The sequence below is a fragment of the Electrophorus electricus genome, chromosome 11 (assembly GCF_041902795.1).
Source record: "Electrophorus electricus isolate QZ-2024a chromosome 11, ASM4190279v1, whole genome shotgun sequence".
Lineage (NCBI taxonomy): Eukaryota > Metazoa > Chordata > Actinopteri > Gymnotiformes > Gymnotidae > Electrophorus > Electrophorus electricus.
Window position 1 is genome coordinate 21,783,560 of NC_137507.1, and position 21,112 is coordinate 21,804,671.

The 21,112-nt window shown below is 38.7% G+C and overlaps 1 protein-coding gene across 1 annotated transcript; it reads right to left on the reverse strand.

Moving 5' to 3' along the window:
* Positions 1–1,008: 1,008 nt before the first annotated feature.
* Positions 1,009–19,442, reverse strand: dnaaf11 (dynein axonemal assembly factor 11). Its single transcript, XM_027030090.3, has 12 exons — positions 19,335–19,442; positions 18,264–18,431; positions 18,045–18,122; positions 17,765–17,937; positions 12,533–12,717; positions 11,886–12,098; positions 10,849–10,926; positions 10,602–10,667; positions 10,403–10,472; positions 9,351–9,446; positions 7,721–7,800; positions 1,009–2,799 (listed from the first exon to the last, which is right to left on the reverse strand). Exons 1-12 carry the CDS (start codon positions 19,342–19,344, stop codon positions 2,601–2,603), a joined length of 1,416 nt encoding a protein of 471 aa, XP_026885891.3. The 5' UTR covers positions 19,345–19,442; the 3' UTR covers positions 1,009–2,600.
* Positions 19,443–21,112: the final 1,670 nt, after the last annotated feature.

A 21,112-nucleotide genomic window follows, 5' to 3' on the forward strand; every position in this document is an offset into this window, starting at 1 on the left:
TACCACTATATACATGTATATGGAACTGAGTTAAATATATCTATTTGCACACTAGGGTTAGTATGTGGTGGTGTGTGTGTGCGTGCGTGCGTGTGTGTGTGTGTGTGTGTGTGTGACCGTGTGTGCATGTGTGTGCTGGCAGGGCAGCTACTGTTAATCTAGGTCGTTGGCACAATATATTGCAGGGCTCCCAGAGATAACATGCAGTGTTCTAAAGTGCGAGACACACACACATCCACACAAATACACTGTTCAGGATGTGATAGCGCACTGAACAGTCCCTGTTCACTGTAAGAGTGTCAGGGGAAAAACATGGGCTGGGAGAAAGAACAAGTGAAAAAGAGAGAGAGAGATGCTTTGTCAGAATGACTGAGTGTTGATAATTCAGTCTGCCTGCATGTTCAGTGACATTGCTGTTTTATAGATCTTTCTATTATTTCACAAAACCACAAAAGTATTGAAATCCACTTCTGCATCTATCAGTGTGAACAGGTACCTAAAGACAATTCACTTCTCCATCTATCTATATTAAATGCATAGCATCTTAATCCAGTTTTGCTTTTATAGACCCTACTAGAGTTCATTCGACTTCTGTATAAATCAGTGTGGATATAAAGGAGGTCAATCCAATTTTGCATAACTACTGATATTAGGTAGTTATATATATATATATATATATATATATATATATATATATATATTTAGTTATAGTTATAGTTATAGATAGATAGATAGATAGATAGATAGATAGATAGATAGATAGATAGATAGATAGATAGATAGATAGATAGATAGATAGATAGATAGATAGATAAACAGATAGAGGAAACAAAAGAAATTTAACAAACTTCTACAAGTGTAAACATATACTAATGAGATACAAAGTGTGATTTTCCACATTTATCACATTTATCAGTGTGATAAAAGTCTACTAGATTCCAAGTTTGCAGAGCCTGGGGCTCTTCTGTCTTGCATGTACCAGTGCAAACAAACCACAAACCATTATGATTAAAACAGATCTATTTATAAAATGCATTAATATGAATACAAATAAAAGATAAGTAACTTTAAGTAAGCAATTCTATCAACATCAGTATTCAGGACGGCTACATAAATAGCAAGCAAACTAAAGAGGGGATGCAGTTTGATGTGCCTTGAGGTTGCCCAGGCATGGTGAACTACATCCTCCCTTGAGTTTGCTTCCCAGAACAGAAAACTTCAGAGGTTAAATACATGGTGAAGCCAATACATTTGCACAGAAACACAACACAAGCATCCAGGAAATTACAAAAATCAAAATGTATTAGTTCTGATAAAGTAAACCCCATGCACCAAAAGGCAAAAAGATGGAAACTTTGACAGTAGGCTCCTTTATGGACATAGTTTATTTATTTGGGATTTCTAGACAGCCATATGTGCTGTTTCTCTCAGAAGCAAGTTAATGACATTATTTTTAAAGAGTGACCATATGGTCTCATGCCTTTTTCTCATTCAGTAAAAAAAAAGAAAAAGAAATGACAAAGGTTTACACACATTTGACAGAGGGGCAATTACTTCAGAGATGGGGGGTGGGGGGTGGACAAGAAGATGCTGAGAGAAATGGTTTGAACGTAAATCTAACTGTGACAGCCAAATTTGAAATCTCACACGAATTTTCTAACTCCCTTACTGTCTGTCATATCATCTTTCATATAGAGGAAACCTCAAACAAAGCCTCAAACCCATTAATATTAGAACAATCATTTGCAGTTATTGGACAGTATACATTGGTGTGTATTTGTATTTCCATAAATTAAGAGTATATGATGAGTATTTTACATAAGTGACAGAAAGGAAAAAGCTATATGTGAGAGTTTGGTTGTAACATAAGACCTATATGAATCAGAGTAGGGTAATGTGTGTGTGTGTATGTGTGTGTAATACCAGCCCTCTATGAATCAGATGGTATGTGTGTTTAAAGAATATGGATGAGATGATGAGACTTTCCATCATCTGAGTCAGGAGGAACAAGAATTACTCACACATTATCTGCTACACACACACACACACACACACAAAGAACTGAGGAAATAATCAACAAGCTTATTAATAAAAACATAACCCATCCAGATCTAGTAATTTTGACAACATCTCTGTTTTGAACAGGAATGGACATGTTCCTAAAAGCAGTGAATTATCAGTGTTTTACCATACCAAAAATAGAGAAATAAACTGCTACCTTACTGAAGAAGTAACGTACATTTGTGACCAATAACACTAACATGCCTGTAGACCCTGAAGTTTTACTTACAGTGCTCAGCAGTGTTCGTGTTTTTTTGTTTAGTTTTTTTTTACATAGGTCAGTGCCATTACTGGACTGGGAGTGATCCACCATCCAGAAATATCCAGCTCTCAGTGGACCACATCAACGAAGGCCAAGAGAGTGGCTAACCCTGATGAAGTTCTATTGGATGGCTAACCCAAAACTGCAAACGGCAACATTCAGTCTACACTCTACAATTGCACGCCTACCATGTTTTTCTAAGAAAGTGACTGGTAGGTGTGTATGCATTTCACAGTTGTACTTAGGTACTCTGATCCTTTTCCTTTCTTGGTCTTGGTTAGATGAGTGGGGGTACTTCTGGGTCATCCACAAACTGCTTGGAAACGGGCCTCTCTTGGGCCCCACAAGGCTGTATTTGCTGGCAGAGCTGCAGGGGTCCATGGGTAGTGTTGTTTTCTTTAGAAACAATGTTGGTCAAGTCAACTGCAGAACCTTTGCTGGGGTCGACTTCTAATCTCTCACAACCAGAAATCATCCTGCCGCCAACAAGAGACATAGTGGTTGGGAGAGAGAGAGAGAGAGAGAGAGAGAGAGAGAGAGAATGAAAAGGTGGGGAGCTGAAGTGACATGAAAAATTACTACTACATCGTGACTTTCACCCTTGGATGTAAAAGAAAGAAATAAAGGCGATGACCCAAAAGTGCTTTTATTTCTGAGTATTTTTAGGCATATGTGTTGTATTTTTTTCAATGGCATTTAAGGTGGTGGTGCTGGAACTGCCCTTTTGTCTTTCTATTTTTTTTCTGTTTGTCTTTGTTTTGTCTCTGTCGCTCTCTTTAATGGTGTCTCTGTTGAAGGGCTAGTGTCTGTCTGGCAGTTGGCGTTTCAAATAAATCAACAGACATTAAATTGGATCTCCTGCTGGGCCCCTGCCTGGCCAATTGCTGATAACCCCCACTGACATTCTACATCCTGAGCCTATCCTGCTATGACACACACACACACACACACACACACACACACACACACACACACACACACACACACACACTTGCTTGATCTGGGACGGCTGGAACTTCCCTTATCCTCTGTCAGATCAGACAGAAAACAACACAGATGTGCATGTGCACATGTGCATTTGTGATATCACCCACTGGGTCAGTGGGAATATTCAAATATCATCAGTCAAGGCAGTAGATGCATGTGGAATGGAAATGTCCTTAAAGTTTTATTCATGCTCTATTAGCATTTTTATTGCATGCATACTGTGTGTAAAGATTACAGCACTCGCTCTCTGAGCTGATTAAGTCTGCTGAAGGACATGCATGTTTGTTTTTATACAGGATCATACATATGTCACTTTTGTGAATACACTTTTTAAATATATGTAAATCTTCTAAGCAAAACCATAATCCTAAAACAGCAAAAATAATTTAAAAGTTTATTTAAAAAGCTTAAACTTTTATGTTTTTTCTCTAGGCTTACACACACACACACACACACACACACACACACACACACACACACACACACAGCGAGAGAGAGAGAGAGAGAGAGAGAGAGAGAGAGAGAGAGAGAGCTTTTACAAAATATTTCATACAAAAAAGGAACAAAAATGACAAAATATGCTTATTGTCCAGTATTCCTGCAGAGTAAGCCTATGTAATCTAACACTGGGCACTCCTGTCATAAAAAAACAGTAAGATGTGAAAAATTTAAATTGCTCAAATTTTTGACACTAACAAACTGCTTCAAGTCATGTGAGCAGTAATTAGTTCAAGAGGCACAAATAAATTAAGTTAGACCAACTCTAAGCTAGTTTTTTTTAATTTAGTCAATTTAATAGAGTAAATGTTTTATGGTGTAACTACAAATTGCATGTTTCTCTCTCACTCTCTCTCTCTGTCACTCTCTTGCGTACACACACACACACACACACACACAAACACACACACACACACACACACAAACACACACACACACACACACACACATACACACACTCCATATGGAGTGAAGGTGAATGGTCTAGACCTCCCACAGTGAAGCACTAAGCAGAAAGGATGAGAGTGAGAAAGAGAGAGAAATGGGAGAAATCATGTGACAGAAAGAGGGCTAAAGAATAAATAGAGGGCACAGCAAAAGGAGAAACACACTAAGGAATTGTGCAATAGGAAATGAAAGAGGGTGTGTTATATAAAGCAAGGATCGGATGTGTAGCCATTATTCAGCAGCACTCTTCATGATGGTTGTATGGTGTGGGGGTGTTAGATGAAGCCGTACATATACCACACAATTGCAACAATAAATTCTGAACCACTGACGTTAAACTGCATTTATCACTGAGCTCCAGCTCAATCATCAATTCTGGGATGAAAAAAGGGTTTGTGTACAGAAATCCTAAAAAAAACATACATGTATGCATTCAGAGCTCCTAAGAGGTACTTCTCATAGTCATCTATGATATACACTCATGCTAATCATTGAAAAATCAGCAGTACACTACAAAAAGGTGTTATGACTGTATTCATTATGTGTATAGATTTTACCTTAAAGTTCGCTTTGGCATGTTTAAGAATTATGACTCCATAAACTGTTTTGATTAAAGGAATGTTCTACGCTAATTATAACTCTCTGCAACCGCTGTTGCAAACTATCTATAACTATAGACAAAAATTTTGATGACAACTGTTACACTTAAACAGTTATAACAAAAGTATTAGGATGAGAGTGAAAATCTTGAATGAAACTGCAAAGCAAAATACTAAAAGTTTCAGTTATTCTTAATATGTTGGTTATGAATAAATAAAAATTCTTCCACTGAAAAAAATAGTCCCATCTCTTCTACAATGAATTATGCAAATTTACAGATTAATTTACAAATACAAAATCTATGTAATAGATAAATCAAAATCTATTAAAAATGTACAAAACATAATCTATGTATCTGTTCATCTGTATCTGTTTCATTAGTGTAAAGAAATCTGAGGTTGAATATAAAATTAAACACAATCTATAGTCATTTAATCATGCTGTGATTAGCTTGTTTGACAGTGCTATTTATCTTTTTACTTTTTTACTTTTGCTGTTACAACAGCAGTCAATAATTTAATCAGCTAAGGTCTGATGTAATATGATTTGGCCATATTTAGTGACAAATGAACCTTCAATTAAAATGAATTTACATAATTTAACAGTTTCTGGTGATGATACTGACTGTCATTATCCAGGAGAACATCGTCAGTCGCAACACCTAACAGTGCTGCATCACCTATCATGGCAAATCATCTGTCTTCACTTGACCGTCTCCTATTATGGTCATGTGACACCTTGCTTTGACAGTTTTTTAGATGATCTTTTTATTTCTGTGATGGTGTGGGTATGATAGGCGCAGTGCACAGCCAAGCCTTTGTTGTAGTTACAGTCCCAACCTCTAGGGGCATTAAGGTCTTATAGGAGCTTCATATATAGGGTGTAAGGATAGAAGAGACAGGAAGTGCCTGGTAGGAATAAACCCACAGGTTGGTTGTGACCCTGTTATCTGTTGAGTCCTCATCCTTACCAAGGAACATGATTGTGTAAGTATGTTAATATGTTTCTTTATGTGCAGAGGATGTTTTGTATAACCTTTGCAAAAACAGTACCAAAGCTAAACTATGCTAAGAGTTTGTCAAAACTTTGTTCAACCATGAAACTGCTAGCCTCGATAGCATTCTAATGTGATTGTTTGCTCTGTGTGTCTATACAGAAGGGATTATGGGTTTAAAGTTCATGTGCAGCTCTCCCTTTTTGACTGATGAGTCTTATTCAGATAAAAACTGGATTGCTGTGGTGAAGCCTTTGTCTATGGAACACATTACCTATGGACTACACCCTAGCAAGCCTATATAGCCAGTATCTGGGGCTCCTGTGGGTCCCATGAGGACCAAACTGGTCCCCTTTATACTACTACCTGGGTGGTCTGGTTGACCTAGGGAGGTGCCCAGGAGTTTATTTAACTAGCACTCTCTTTCTCTCTCTCCTGTTCCAGGTATGAGTACCGGGTACACAGCAAGTACACCTGATGCACTTAAAGAGAGTCACTCCTCCTGCGCCCTGCTCACCACTGTTTGCTCTTTCTCTGCCCTGCTCTCTAGAGGGTGCACTTCCTCTGGGTGTAGCCCCCGCTGCATCCTGTTGTCTTCGTCAGGGTGCAGCCTCTGCTACGCCCTGTCTCCAGGAGGGTGCTGCACCAGGGACACTTTGTTCATGGGAGGTCTCGCCTGTGCTATGCCCTGAGCTCAGGACGGTACCTCCTCCAGTGCCTTTGCCGTGTTGCCTGGCTCCCAGAAAAGCCTCAACTTAGGTGCCACCTTCGCCATCGCACCTAACTCCCAGGAAGGCCCCGCCTCCGCTGGTGCACCTGCTCCCGGAACTCTACTGATGCTCCAGCTCCCAGGATGGCACCCCATCATTAATCCCTGCAGCAAGATATCCTACCAGTGCCACCTCTCAGTCTGCCTCTGGACACATGCTCCTGGGAAACAGCTGGGCTGCCTGCTCCTATCCTAGTCCTGGTCACACAGGTTGTCCCTTTCTCTGTCAACATTATCCTTGCTATCCTTGTATCTGCCTTTACGTCACTTCCTGTCCCCTGTCCAGTCAGTAAACCCGTTCCCATCCCAGTCACTGTCCAGTCTATCTCCGGGTCTCCTGTCCAGTCCCCTGCCTGTCCTGCAACGGAGCCTGTGTCCTGTCCTGGCCTGTATAGTCTGCTGTAACTTCCTCCCTCCCTTTCCCCACAGTGTGGGGGCTCTCCTCCTCTGGTTCATAGCCCACCTGACCCTGACCATGTGCATTTGTGTGTGTTTTTGTTTTGTTAGTGTGTCTCCATGTGCTCTTTGTTTATTTCCCGTTTTCCACATGTTGCCATGCACCCTTTTTAGCAATATTCCCCACCTTTTTTGTAATTTTGTTTCCTGTTTGTACACCTTTTTACTTTCGTTTTGATTAAACACCTTTTTTGTTTCTGGCTCAACTCACACTTGCATCTTGCCTCGCATCGTCACACCTACATAAGGCCCATTATTTTTTAATAAAGCTCTTGAGGTCTGTGTTCTGACCTACATATAATTTTTATCCTTTCCATAAAAGTGTTTTAATCTTGCAATAATGGCTCATGAGTCTTGGGAATGCATCCAATAACTCATGTACCAAGGCCAGTGGCAAGCCAACTGTAGTTGTGGTTTCTATTAATTCATAGTGGTGTCTTTTTGAGCTTGCTTACTGGAGACTGTAAATATTCTGTTAGGTGACGTAAAAAATCTACATAGTTGCAAGCAGGTCATTGGCATAGCATTTAGGAACAAAGGTGTAACAAAAACCTGAAAAGAAGTTGCATCATATAAGATCATACTAACAGTCATCTCCTGTTTGAACGTTTGCATTCATAAAGTGGAATAAATAAATTATGATTACCTGGTCTTTTCCTCTTCGAATGCATTATTGCTTGTAACAGTGGATTTAACCGCTTTTTGTACTTTAATCTCTCCACGTACCTAAAGAAACACAAACACAAATGAGCAAAAATACACCTGATCACATCACGTTTCTTTCCACAGATCTGACCGTCTACTGTTTATTCATGAGCAGCTGCTAAACACAAATATGAAAATTATATGGTACAGCATCAGCATATTGTAACAGGCAGGTAATATCTGTTAAAAGGGAATTCCATAATAATTCTAATTTTGTACAATGTCATAAGTAGAATCATACAAATAAACATAGCTCATGAATTCACTGCTGCAAGCTGGTATGCATAATCTTTTAAAGATTGTAATGATTTCAGTACAGTATTAAAAAATGGGGGAAAAAAATGAATATTTAAAATAGAATTGTAAAGAGGGAATGTAAATTTAAAATGTTTTCTTGTTTTTTTCCTAAGGACTCTTATGTGCTTTATAATCTCTGAAGCATTTCAGATTCTTGTATTGCTGTTACAGGGAGAAGGTAAGGCCCAAGGATGCAGTAACAAGCTAAAGAAAGAAAACAAAAGCAACGGACATAAACGGAGCACATCTGAAAGAAAACAGAAACACAAAAATCCAGCACAACTGAGCTGGAGACCAATGCAACATGCACTGAGAAAACCTGCACAGAGAAAACAAACCTAAACAAAGAACTGACAACCAAGGTAGGAGAACAAGTGGGTTATATGCACAGGTAAACAGTAAGACAAAGGTGAATTCACAAGCCGAGACAAGAGTGGAGAGAACAACCAAACCAAAAAACCACAAAATGGTTGGTGCTCTGTAAACAGAATGAATACAAAAGCAAACAGAAACACATGGAAACTGCAACAACAAAGGGGGAAATTGGGACAAGGGTTTATAACCAAATTGCATTTTTACAAAATCACATTTTTTCAACAAAGATATGCTACTTTTTTTAACTGTTTTGAAATTTTAAAAAATGTATTTTTCAGAACATATCTGTAGAACTACAAGAAATGTATACCCCCCAAAATTTTAAATCAAATTAAATCTGAAAATGATTGCATTGTTACATTAGTATTTCACTTGAAGAATCTGATACCTGATAGCTTTATTGTAAAAAGCACAGTCTACACTCAGTGTTATTTTAAAATACTACTGTACCTATAAATAGTAGATTTAGGCATTTTACAATATCTAATTGCACATTTGAATAAAAAGATTTAGAAAGTATAAAGAAATTTTGTTTACAGTAAATAATTAAGGTGTAGTCAGCCCTAGGTTTGCAGTACAGGATTGAGGTATATTCTGGTGTAGATTACAAGTACCTAGATTATATTATATATACTTATAAATTATAGTGCTCTTGGGTAGTTTTACAATACCTGGCAAAAGTGGATTCCGGGGTAGTTGTGAATCTCATTAAGGTGGATTATACCTTTGATTTACAGCAGCACTCAGTTAATGTGTAATCTGATGTAACTGCACAGGTGTATGTGGTTAGCATGTTTTCATGTGTAATTATTGTTTTTAATTTATATTTAAATACTTATGGTTTATTCAGGTGTAGCTTTTAGTACAAGATTAAGGTGTGTTCAAGCACATTTTACTACCTTTGGCATGGTGAGAAGCAGGTGGCCAGTGGTTTGAGACCGCTGTGCTGTGCTACTGTCAGGCTTTACCTCATCAGGCAAAACCAACTGGAATACCTGCAAACACATCCACACAAAAGCACACAAACAAAATTATTACTGTCAGTGGAAAAAGAATACCTCTCCAACATTATTATGATTAAAACAAAATTATTAATGATTAAAAAGAAATATTTGAGCCTTATAATCATATAAACACATAAACTAAAGATAAATTATACTATGTATCTGATTAAGCACTATTTAAGCGCAAGAGTAAGCTTTTTTTTTTCAAATATCAGACCAGTGATTAGACCAGTTCTCTGTTCCTAAACATAACAACATGCCAAAAATAAAAACTACATTAGAATATGAATCTTATTTGTTTTGATGATTTTCAGATTAATTTCATCCACAAGTGACAGATGTGTGGCTAAATAACTGCAAAAGCCTAGCGGTTTTTTTACAGTCTTGAAAACGGCTCCCTTGAGAATTGTTCAGGTGTGTGTGTATCTGTTGCATTTTTTAGACCTTGAAATCTGAACTGCTACCATTAAAGTGATCTATGCAGACACTCAAATACACATGCACACACACAATTGTTCTATTAATTGGAACTCAAACTCTGGTCACTTGAGAAGTGACCTACAGCACAATCAGCCCACTTGATCAGAGTTTATCATATACAATTCAAAACCATAAATACTCACACGCACACACACACACACACACACACACAGTTGGCTGTTACACTGGTGAGGATCTGATCTGGTTATTAGCCAGAGAAAAAAAGCTGAAAGGGTGAAGAATGTCTTAAATTACAGCTTTAAAAAATCAGCTTTACAGTGCAAACCGCCAACAGAAATCCCCCGTTAAGCTAACCAGAGGAGGTGAAGAAATGAGAGAGAAGGAGAGACAGAGAAGGAATAAAAAATTACATATAGAGATGGACAGAATGTTCAAGATTGTGAAGTGGGGAAAGGGTGCACGAGGAAGTGAATGTGTATGTGTTTGTGTAGAGAGGGATATGGCACCTTTCCTTTGACAGTCACTCTTACATATGTAGGCTGAATATCAAGATCTAGCAGAGAGGTGTCCAAATGCCTACAGCCACATCACAAAGAACATCACACATTGCTATGCAAGTAGATACAATCATCTGATATTTTTTGCAATAATATAGTATTGTGTGTGTGTGTGTGTGTGTGTGTGTGTGTGTGTGTGTGTGCGTACCTGTACACGTGTAGATCAAGAAGCACACTGTTGTTGTCTTCATCTTCACTAAGAGTAAAGCCCAGCCTGCAGGGGTGGTAATATGGTGTACAGTAACCTTGTGTTATGAGTAACCTTGTGTTTCTGTACAGGTATGTATGTATGTATGTATGTGTGTGTGTGTGTGTGTGTGTGTGTGTGTGTGTGTGTGTGTGTGTGTGTGTGTGTGTGTGTGTGTGTGTGTGTGTGTGTGTAAGTGTATACATACTTTGCTTCATTAACATTCAGAACTCTTCCCTCTGGAGTGATCAGAGCTCTGCGAGGTTTACCTTTGTTTTTTGGCTCCCTACATAAACCAACAGGAGAGGAAAGAGTGAAAGTATATATGTGGGTGAAGCTATCTACAGCAGTATTTTCTCACCCAGTCCTTGGGGATTCCCAAATTCTCCAAGAGACAGGCTTCCAGCGCTTACGCTTTTACAAATCTCTCTACTTTCTTTTGCACACACACACACACACACACACACACACACACACACACACACAAATAAAACTGAACTGTAATCTGAATTCTTGTTGGGTTGGTTATGTGAGTCATTTACTCTTTCAGTCAGAGCAGTTATTCACAAGGGTAACTTCCCCTCCCCACTGCAGAATGTGAGGTCATCTTGACCCTGCAGGGGTTGTTGATAATTAACCATTCCATTTAACTTGCATCCTCATTAGCTTTGTTAGAATCCCTTCCAATGAAGAGAGAGCGAGCACACCAAGATTAACAACATGAGTGTCAAACAGCAACACCTACACAAAATCTGATCCCTACAGAAGAAAGCCCAAACAGCTCACACACCTGTGTCCACGCAGTTATCACGAAGCAGTGTAGCTGTTCAAGTTTCACACTCCCACACTGTCTCACTTTATATGTTTTTCTTCTTCTGTCTCTATAGAGGAGTGTGCCTCTCTTGTTCTCTTTACCAGTGTACTATATTTCATTCTGCTCATCTATGATGTTGAGAGGCCAAGACTAATACCCTGAATTAGAATCAGGTAGATGTTACAGATCACTACATGGATGCAGTTAACAGGAATCCTGAATGCAGTACAATATGAATGTTTAAGTTTTATATCCTTGTCTTTCGTTCTGTAGAGGCTGGCTGCAACACCTCACCTTCTTAATTTTATAAATGACTGAGCCACTGTCTCTGCAGAAAAATGTATTCCCTTATCTCATTCTCTGTAGATGGGTGTACCCATCCATCTCTATTTCTCTCTCCCTTTCTTTTTCTCTCTATCAGATAAATGTACCTCATTTCTTCTTTCTGACTCCTCTTTTCCTCAAGATGACGATGTGCTTCCAATCTTGACTCAGGAGTGAAGGTGCATGGCTTTTCCCAGAAATCCCTATCCTCAAGTGTGTCCATCAAGTGTGAGTTTAAGTCTGTGTTTAGGTTCGGGTTTGGGTGAGACTCTGGATTTGGGTCTTGCTTCCAGGTCTCTGTGTCTTCTTCAGAGATTGAACTAAAACGAAAATATACTGTATGCGCATTTAATTCACAAAGACACACACAAATGGCTAAACACTTCCAGATTTTCTTAAATCCAGATGGTTCCTTCTGCCTCCCACTCACTCATTCAGCCCTTTCACACCTACAACCCAGAATTCTACTGCATTAACATTTTTATGACACGGTCAGTTGTTCAGTTTGTTTTATCCACTCAGCCTCTGAAATAGTTTGTAATGAAGCCTGTATGTGAAGTATCTGACATTTTTTTTGTTAAAGTTTACTGATCAAAAAGGTGATCATCCAGCTGAGCATCTGCCTGAGATACTACAGCTCTGCACCCAAGTAAATGCAGCAAGGTTGTGATCCACCTGTATGTATGTTTGTACACATGCAACTCTGAGACACCCACCGCCTGTTCATGCATGTTGTGTTGTGCATTGTACTCACGAGATGCTGCAAGCATGATCTAGATCCTGTGGTCTGTTGAGTGTGGTCTCTTTAAGTCCTTTTTTCTGCTTCTCTCTCTCTTCTACATACTCTGCCTCCTGTTCTAAGATCTGCCTCCTCAGGCCATCTATGTCTTGTAGTGCCCTTATCCGCTCTGATCGTCCTATTGCTGTGCCATCCAACCACTAAGAAGCATGAAAGTCTGACTTTAATTGTTGTGATAGTGTTCTTGAATCACAACAATACTGCATTATATTCCATGCCTGACACCTAGAATTGGTCTTAGCCAGAACCAGGGTTCTCATTTATCAAATTGTGTGTAGGACATAGGATGAAACAATTGGCTTTTTTGACTTGTGCATTCACACAGATGTCTGCAGTAGACATTGATAAATCCTAGACATTCTAAATTGTTATGCTTGTGCACATTTACATAAATGCACCCCCCCCCCCCCAAATCGCCATATATGGTCAACAACTTTCCTTTAAAAGGTCCAGTAAACTGATGGGGTTACTGCTTGTTACAGAAAACAAAGAATGTGTAGAAAAGGAATTTTACCAACAATACAGGTACTTGATCTTTTGGTGATGTAATATCTTTTCATGGTTTCTCCTATTACTGCTATGCTGAGGATCACTATTTATAACCCACACCCCTATCTTCATATGTACCTACTGTGTGCAATAATTTTAATGTTCTCTCTGTGAGCACCTTATCAACATTTTCCAGTGCCAAGCTGCAATATCGTTTACACTGTGCAATAATCACTGGAACAATGTCAATAGTTTCTATATACAATGTGCAGTATATGTATATACTTGTACTATATATATATATATATATATATATATATATATATATATATATATATATATATATATATATATATATATATATATTTAATATATTTCTTGTGTATTTATACTGTGTCTTGTCTCATGCACTTACCTTTATGTATAGTGTATATTTGCACATCGTAGTTTGGAGAAACGCAATCTCGTTCAGCTGTGCACTACTTGTTGTATAGTCTGAATGACAAAACTGACTTTGAATTTGACACTCAACTAATCTTTTCCTTCCAACACTCAGGTTTCTAGTCATATCTTTGCATGGCTGACTGACATTTCTTGAAACTCAACCCCAACAAGACTGAGCTTCTGTACATCCCAGGAACTCCCGATCCTCACTGCTTACTTTGGGAACTCCCTAGTTACTCTGTTTGAAACTGTTATATAGCCTTGGTGTAAGTTTGAATGACCAGCTATCGTTCCCAACTCAGGTTTCACTCCTGACCTGGTCATGCAGATTTCTCCTTTGTAACTTACCAAGGATTCAACCCCATCTCTCCTTTCAACTCCCTACTTTCTGTTCTTCCTCTAGCAGCACAGCTGGTCTTTAATCTTCTGAAGTTCATCCACTGCTGTGTTTCTTGGCTTCCAATAGCTGCTCACATCAGATTTAAAACCCTGATGTTTGCCTACAAAGCCAAGATTAGACCTGTGCCTCCCTACATGATAGCAATGGACAAAGCTTGATCCATGCCTTGAGCACTTCAAACTTTATGTAAAGCCCAGCTTGAAATACCATCCTTCAAATCTCATGGAAAACAAGCATTAAGACTTTTGTCTGTCCTGGCTCCCAATGGTGAACAAACTTGGCAGTCCAAGCACCTTGCAGAAGATGGTGTCTCACTGTGCTGTGACTACATTCAAGAAACTCAAATTTTCATCACAATTTCATCACAAAATGTTACTCAGTGATATCCTGTCACAAATGTGAATTCCTCAAAACTGGGTGATTTCATGACTATATGCATGCAATCTATTGCTACAAATACATTTGGAAAACGTGCAATGGCAAGGGAATTCTGGATGATCCATGCAGTCCTTAAAAACCTGTTCTGTGTGCAAGCAAGGTAGTGTCAGCCATTTATGGAATTATGGTTTTATGGATTTATGGCCTTCAAATTGAACATACCCAAAGCAGCAAGTTAAATTCCAAACCAAATCTAAGCCCTCTGGGGTGGGTTTCCCAAATTATTTGCAAAGATTTACAAAGATTTTTTTAATTATGAGCATTTCCCAAATACCTTCGCAACTAAATATTAAACTCATAGTACTTAAACCCTTTTGGAAATTTTCATAACCTGGCTTGCATGCAGTTCTACCTCAAAAAGGATAGAGGCTGCTAATTGTTCTTTAAAAAACATAACTTACTGACCCGTTGAATCTATGTATGACAACAGTACATTTATATACATATGGCCCTTCAAAAATGCACTGATCAATATAGCCACCCTTCTTTTCAATAATCGCCATGTGCCTTCCATCCACTGAATTTGTTCATGATCAATTTTAGCTGAGACAGGTGGCTCAGCCTCATAAATATTGCTTAAAGAGGTGAACTGTCTTCCCTCGCTGTAAATCTCATGCTTGAGAATGCCCAGAAGATCTCAGTAGAACCAGGTCAAGTCATCATTCTGTCATCTTTGATGCCTTTGCTGGCTAGCCAAGCAGTGGTGTATCTTGATGTGTGTGATAGAGCATTTTGGTCATGCATGAAGCATGTGGCCTTCTTGATGATGCTAACTTCTTTACATACCACTGCTTGACTCCCATACACACTCCCAGCCTCTTGAGCCTTAACTACATCTGCCCTAAAGGCTTTTATGTGTTAAACTTGCATATCGTATGCAACCACCAATGCTTTTTACTGAGGCCAAGCGGCCTGGGAATACTCATGACTTCTTCATCTGGGCTAATTAGTTGGAGTGTGTTGGATGGCAAAGGGTGGTGCATTTGCTGGTGGATATATACTGAGTGAAAGCAGTTATCCACTCCGAAGCTATCTGTTCACTCCAATCTCAAATCCCCAGACAGAGGCTGAGGAGAAAAACAACATGGCACACTGGAGGACACACAGTGTTGTTGAGAGAGCTTTGTGCGTTTGCGGTACTTCGGTGTTTACCAAAACACTGCTGTGTTATTATTATTATAAGCACAATGCTACACAGCATTGCAGAGTATGCTGGCATATGCCTTCTTTATAAGGAAAATTGGGAAGATGAGGAGGAAGATGCGAAGAGAGAGGAAACATTCCTGTTGAATTACCAGGAGAGATGAGAGAAGGATTTTACCAGGCTTGATTGGAAATATGAAAACAAATGATAAGGAATGTTTCTGCCTACATTTTTTTTTTATCTTTTCAATAAGTGACGTGTTTGTTCAAAATTCTGTTTGTGCCCAGCACTTGTATAATAAATAAAATACAAAGACCTTAGAAAAAGAAAATAATATATTGTCCATGAATCATTTTTATATCCTATAGTCATGGCCAAAACTTTTGAGACTAACACAAATTTTAGTTTTCACAAAGTTCACTGCCTTGGTTTTTGTCAGATGTTTATATGGTATAGTCAATTACAATTATAAGCAATTAGAAGCATTATAAGCATTTCATTTATTTTTAACTTTTTATTGACAGATACATACAGTTTAAGCAAGGACTTAATATTTACAGTGTTGACCCTTCTTTTTAAAGACTTCTGCAATACACCTTGGCATGCTGGATATCAGCTTCTGGGCAAAATCTTGACTGATGACAACCCATTCTTACCCATGGTGCTCAGTCATGCTAGAAAAAGCCTTGTTCATCACTAAATTGCTCCTGGATCATTGGGAGAAGCTGCTCTTGGAGGATGTTTTGATGCCCTTCACAAGGCAAAAGTGTTAACCGAGTGGCCTGGTGAACAAAACATTGAAATTTTGGGTCTATGGCCAGGAAACTCCCCAGATCTCAATCCCATTGAGAACCTGTGGTCAATCCTCAAAATGAGGAAGGACAAACAAAAACACAGAAACTGTGATCAACTCCAAACACTGATTAGGCAAGAATGGCTTGCCATTAGTCATGATTTTGCCCAGAAGTTGATGTCCAGCATGCTAAGGCGAATTACAGAAGTCTTAAAAAAGAAGGGTCAACATTTTGTAACTATTACGTGTTTGCTTAAACTGGATACATTTGTCAATAAAAAGTTTTAAAAATGTATGAAATACTTATAATTGTACTTCACTATACAATCTAAACATCTGACAAAAGGATCTAAAAAAAACTGAGGCAGTAAACTTTGTGAAAACCAAAATTTGTGTCAGTCTCAAAACCTTTGGCCACAAGTGTAGTGTTGTATGTAGTACTGAAAGAACATGTTAAAGTTAATGACACTGTCACAAAATGTGCATCATTTTATAGATCCTTTAGACAGAAATCAGTAAAGACTAATAACATTTAGTACTGTTACTTGGCTAAGCATCTCCCCTTGTTCATTATAATTGGCACGGAAATAAGATGAAACTGTATCCTGTTCAGGTGGAGCTCTTTGACTGGGCTCTGCCAAGGCAGGCCCAGGAGGTGACCCACTGCTGCATTGTGAAGTGTGTACAGGAGATAGAGGTTCTGGTGGGTTGAAGGGAACTCATCTAAACATACACCTACCCCACCACAGATCCCTTCAGTTGCTGTTGGCCCTAATACCATGAGTGTGCTTTCCTCTTCTGGAGTAAGATCTTGTGTAGACAGTTAGCCCTCTCCTTCCATGCCAGATCTTTTAAAGAGACTACAGGCATGTATGTTCTTGGCAATATCCTCCCATTTATTTATTTATTTTTTTCTCTTGTTGGACTCCCTCGAGATTTAAAAATTGAGCTTTTAAAAAGTATTTCTTTGGGGTTTTTTTTTCTTCCAACATTCTTCTTTTGAAATATTGCTTGCACTGTAGTTTGCCATGCTCCTGAACTGATGCTGGAAAGGTTAACTGTGTGCCTAGTCTTGATATGCAATATATAGGAATTGCAAACTAAATGTTTTTTAAAAATATTATTCATTTAAATACTTCTTCATTTTTAGTTTTAGAATAGTTATTTTAATAGCAATAATTTTAAAGTATAATATCTACTGAGTAGGCTGAACTACTTAAAACGTTCGGAATTTTGGAGATAAAGAAGGTTTTTGGGAAACACTCAAAACTGACATTCTTAAATTTATGCTGTTCTTAAAGTTGTTCATAAATTAAGATTAATCATTATTCACAAACCCACCCATGATCCACCTAAATGTTTCCTACAGAAGTGTTAGGTTTGAGTTGGAACTTACCTCTGCAGGAAGGTTAATATTAAACATTCCTTCTGCACAACTGTGCATGCTTGCCTGTGCAGTAATGTGTCCTTGTAGACTACCTGTAGCTGAGGTAGGCAAGCCAGCACATACTGCCTGTAGCCCTGAAACTCAGCGCAGGGGTTCCCCACCAGGTAGAGTTCATGCAGGTGCACATTCTGGCTAAGAGTTTCCACACTGCTCAGTCGTCCCACAAAATTCACTGTTAAATCCAGCTTCTGAAGACTTTCACAGCCTACACATGCAAACATGTCCACAGAGCTGAATCTAAGGGATCCAGAATGCATCAGTTCTGGTTTGTGGTAAAATTCAAGTCACATAAAGAAAAGTGGATGATTTTACCTTCCAAATTTTCAATCACTTCAATGTTATTCAAGGCAAGATTCAAATACTCCAACTTCTTTAGTCGCCCAACATTTTCTGTAGACAGAAACAACAACAACAATCATAATAATAAAGTCTATGTAATATGCTTGTTGCTTTCTCCTTGGTCACTAATATGCCTTCAGGAATGGTAATGACAGCAACATCCCTAACTGATGAGCAAGCCTGCCTCCTTACCTATCTTTGGAATGAGGTTATTTTGTAAATAAAGGATTTTCAGGTCTCTGCACCACTTGTCGATGTGCTCAATCCGCTCGATGTCCTGCTGATGCAGAGACACCTCCTCCAGAGAGAAGATCTCACAGTTGTTATGCTCAGCACGACGGCGGATAAGGTCCTCGCTGACTGGAAAATAATGTCAGCTGTTCACAGTAAATGTAAGAAACTGACAGAAGATACCTAAATCTATTAATTCAGTCATATTTATACTGGGTTGGACTGTGTGATGAAAATATTGACCAATAAAGCTGGAAGGTACAATAAAATGTAAACATTTATCAACATTTTATTTATCTATCTACTACTGACAACTTTACAGTGCTACAACATGGTACAACCTAAGATATCATTTTTAAAAAATCACATTTTTAAAAGTTCAGTTTTTATAGTGTCTTTCACAAACCCAATAATGCATTACTTTTAAAAAGAACAAAAAAAAATGGTTAGAATAATGAGGAAAGTGATAAGCTGGAAGAAAGAAATTTGTCACCGATAGTTGTGAGTCAGATATGTGCAACGGCAAGAAGACCAGAGCTAAAGGATCTAATGTGTGAGAGGAACAGTATAAATGGATGAACTCAGAGAGACATGTAGGAGCAAAAAGATGAAGAGGTTTTAAAGTTAGAAAGGATTTAACTATACTTAATACGGAGAGAATAAGTATAAGTAGAGAATAAGCAGCCAGTGCAGCTGCTGAAGGACACGTTTGAGGTGCGCAGTGCGTTTGATTTATGTAAAGACTTTAGCTGCCGAGTTTTGGATGCGACCTACAAAATGTACTTTAGATAGCCAGCTAGCTAGCCAACTAGCTAGCTATCTTTTAGCAAATTAGTTAGGTTAGCTAAGTAGCTAACGCTAGCTGGTTACACTGATGTTATCATAAAAAAACAGCCAAAGGGTAGGTAAAACTGCATGCATACAGTGTTTTAATGCAACCGGAATATAGGTTACAGATTTAAAGTGGCAAACTGTTAGATCAAACAATTTTAGCTGTCTTATTTTGTTGTAACTATGAAAGTACACACTTACCGCGGACCATTCTTGACTTGTTGAGGCGTTGCTATGGCAACGGGGAAAATGGAACAGATACTCACGTCTGGTCCTCAAACCTTTGATTTGAATACCTCTGCTCTAGAAATGTGGCAGTAGACATGCGCATTAACAGCTTCATCCAAATTGTTCTCATTAATCAACCCCCCTCCATGTTTAAGCTTGCTTTACATCGAAATCTATAGCCAGTTAACCCAATTCATACCAGTTACAGTTAACCCAGTGGTTCCTAATCCTTGTGTTCTTCACGTTTTGCTCAGTTAGCTAGCGGTTAGCTAACAAACGTCTTCGTGAACTGAGTAAAGTGTTAAAGAAAATTAAAAAATATGAGTACATATTATGTTTGATTAGCCTACCTTTTATCTGTTCATAAACTGAATTAGGAAAGCAGTTTATTAAACCTACAAATACTCAAGAAACCTGCTGGTCTTTGGAAATTGAAAGCCAAACAACGTCGCTTATATTTTTCTTACGTTATTACTTTAAGCTCAGAAGAGGTTACCTGTTCAAGTTACAGTTTCCCAAAATCATCTTAGTTTTAAGATCATCTTCAATGAGAAAGAGCTAGTTATGTGTCATAAGTCGGCCCTGAATAGTATGACAATAGTAATAGCGCCATGTGGCCATACGAGGGCAGCACATTAACGTCACATTCTACTCAACGAGAGAGAGAGAGAGAGAGAGAGAGAGAGAGAGAGAGAGAGAGAGAGAGAGAGAGAGAGAGAGAGAGAGCGAGAGAGAGCGAGAGAGAGAGAGAGTATCTCTGCAAGTGTCCACTCTCCTAAAACTATAGGTCACTGAACACTAAAGGTCATCACAGTAATCAATCTTAATTTTCTAATTTTAGAGCCTGCTTTAGTCTCAGCCCAGAATTTTTAATGTTCACAAAATGTTAAAATGAATCTGTACATTTCACTTTAAAAAATCTCCAGGCATGTATTAAATGCAGAAAGCAAAAAAATCTACACACTAACACACAAAAGTGGTTTTGTTTTGTTTTTATCCATTGTGAAAAACTGCTGTCATGGAAGTGGTGTCATATTGTAGTATGGCATGGGCCTGTCTTCGCAACATTCAAAAGATCTGATGGACTGCAGGGCTTGGTTTCCAGTAATTTACATCAGACCCCAAAAGAGCCTATCACTCCAACAATACCTTTCTTTTACATTACATATACTCCCAAGATCAGAAACAGCAAATTGCACAATTGACGTTCGTTCTGTCAGCTGCAGAAGAAATATCACAATACAGACCACCATCTATGCCCTTTCCCCTCTCTCTGTGACCCCACCCCTAGCCCTCTGGAGGCAATAGGGAAGGTGCTTCCACGTGTGATTTGGCTGTGTACAGTGCATTCACCGCAGTCTGGAAAAGTATCACAGGAATGCATTCCTGTGATGGAGGCTGTGAATAACAGCAAGGTTGCATTTGCGTGCCTATGTCCATATATCAGCTTTCTCTCCTGCCCCTTCTATCCTTTTTCAACCACGTCTCCCTTTCTTGCTCTCCTTTTCTCCTATTATAGGCATGTCTGGGCGGATCTCCGGGTTTTAAGCATTGTCCTGCTCACACCCATAAGAGGACAAAAGATTAAAAAAAGCTAGATGAGAATAGGGACATGCAGATTCCTTCTCATGTTATTATCTTTGCGGGGTATTTCTACTGAGTTATTGTGCAGTACTGTAGGTACTGTGGCACACATACACACAAGTGGAAGGCGTCCAGCAACATGGACACCTGGGACTTTTGTACGATTG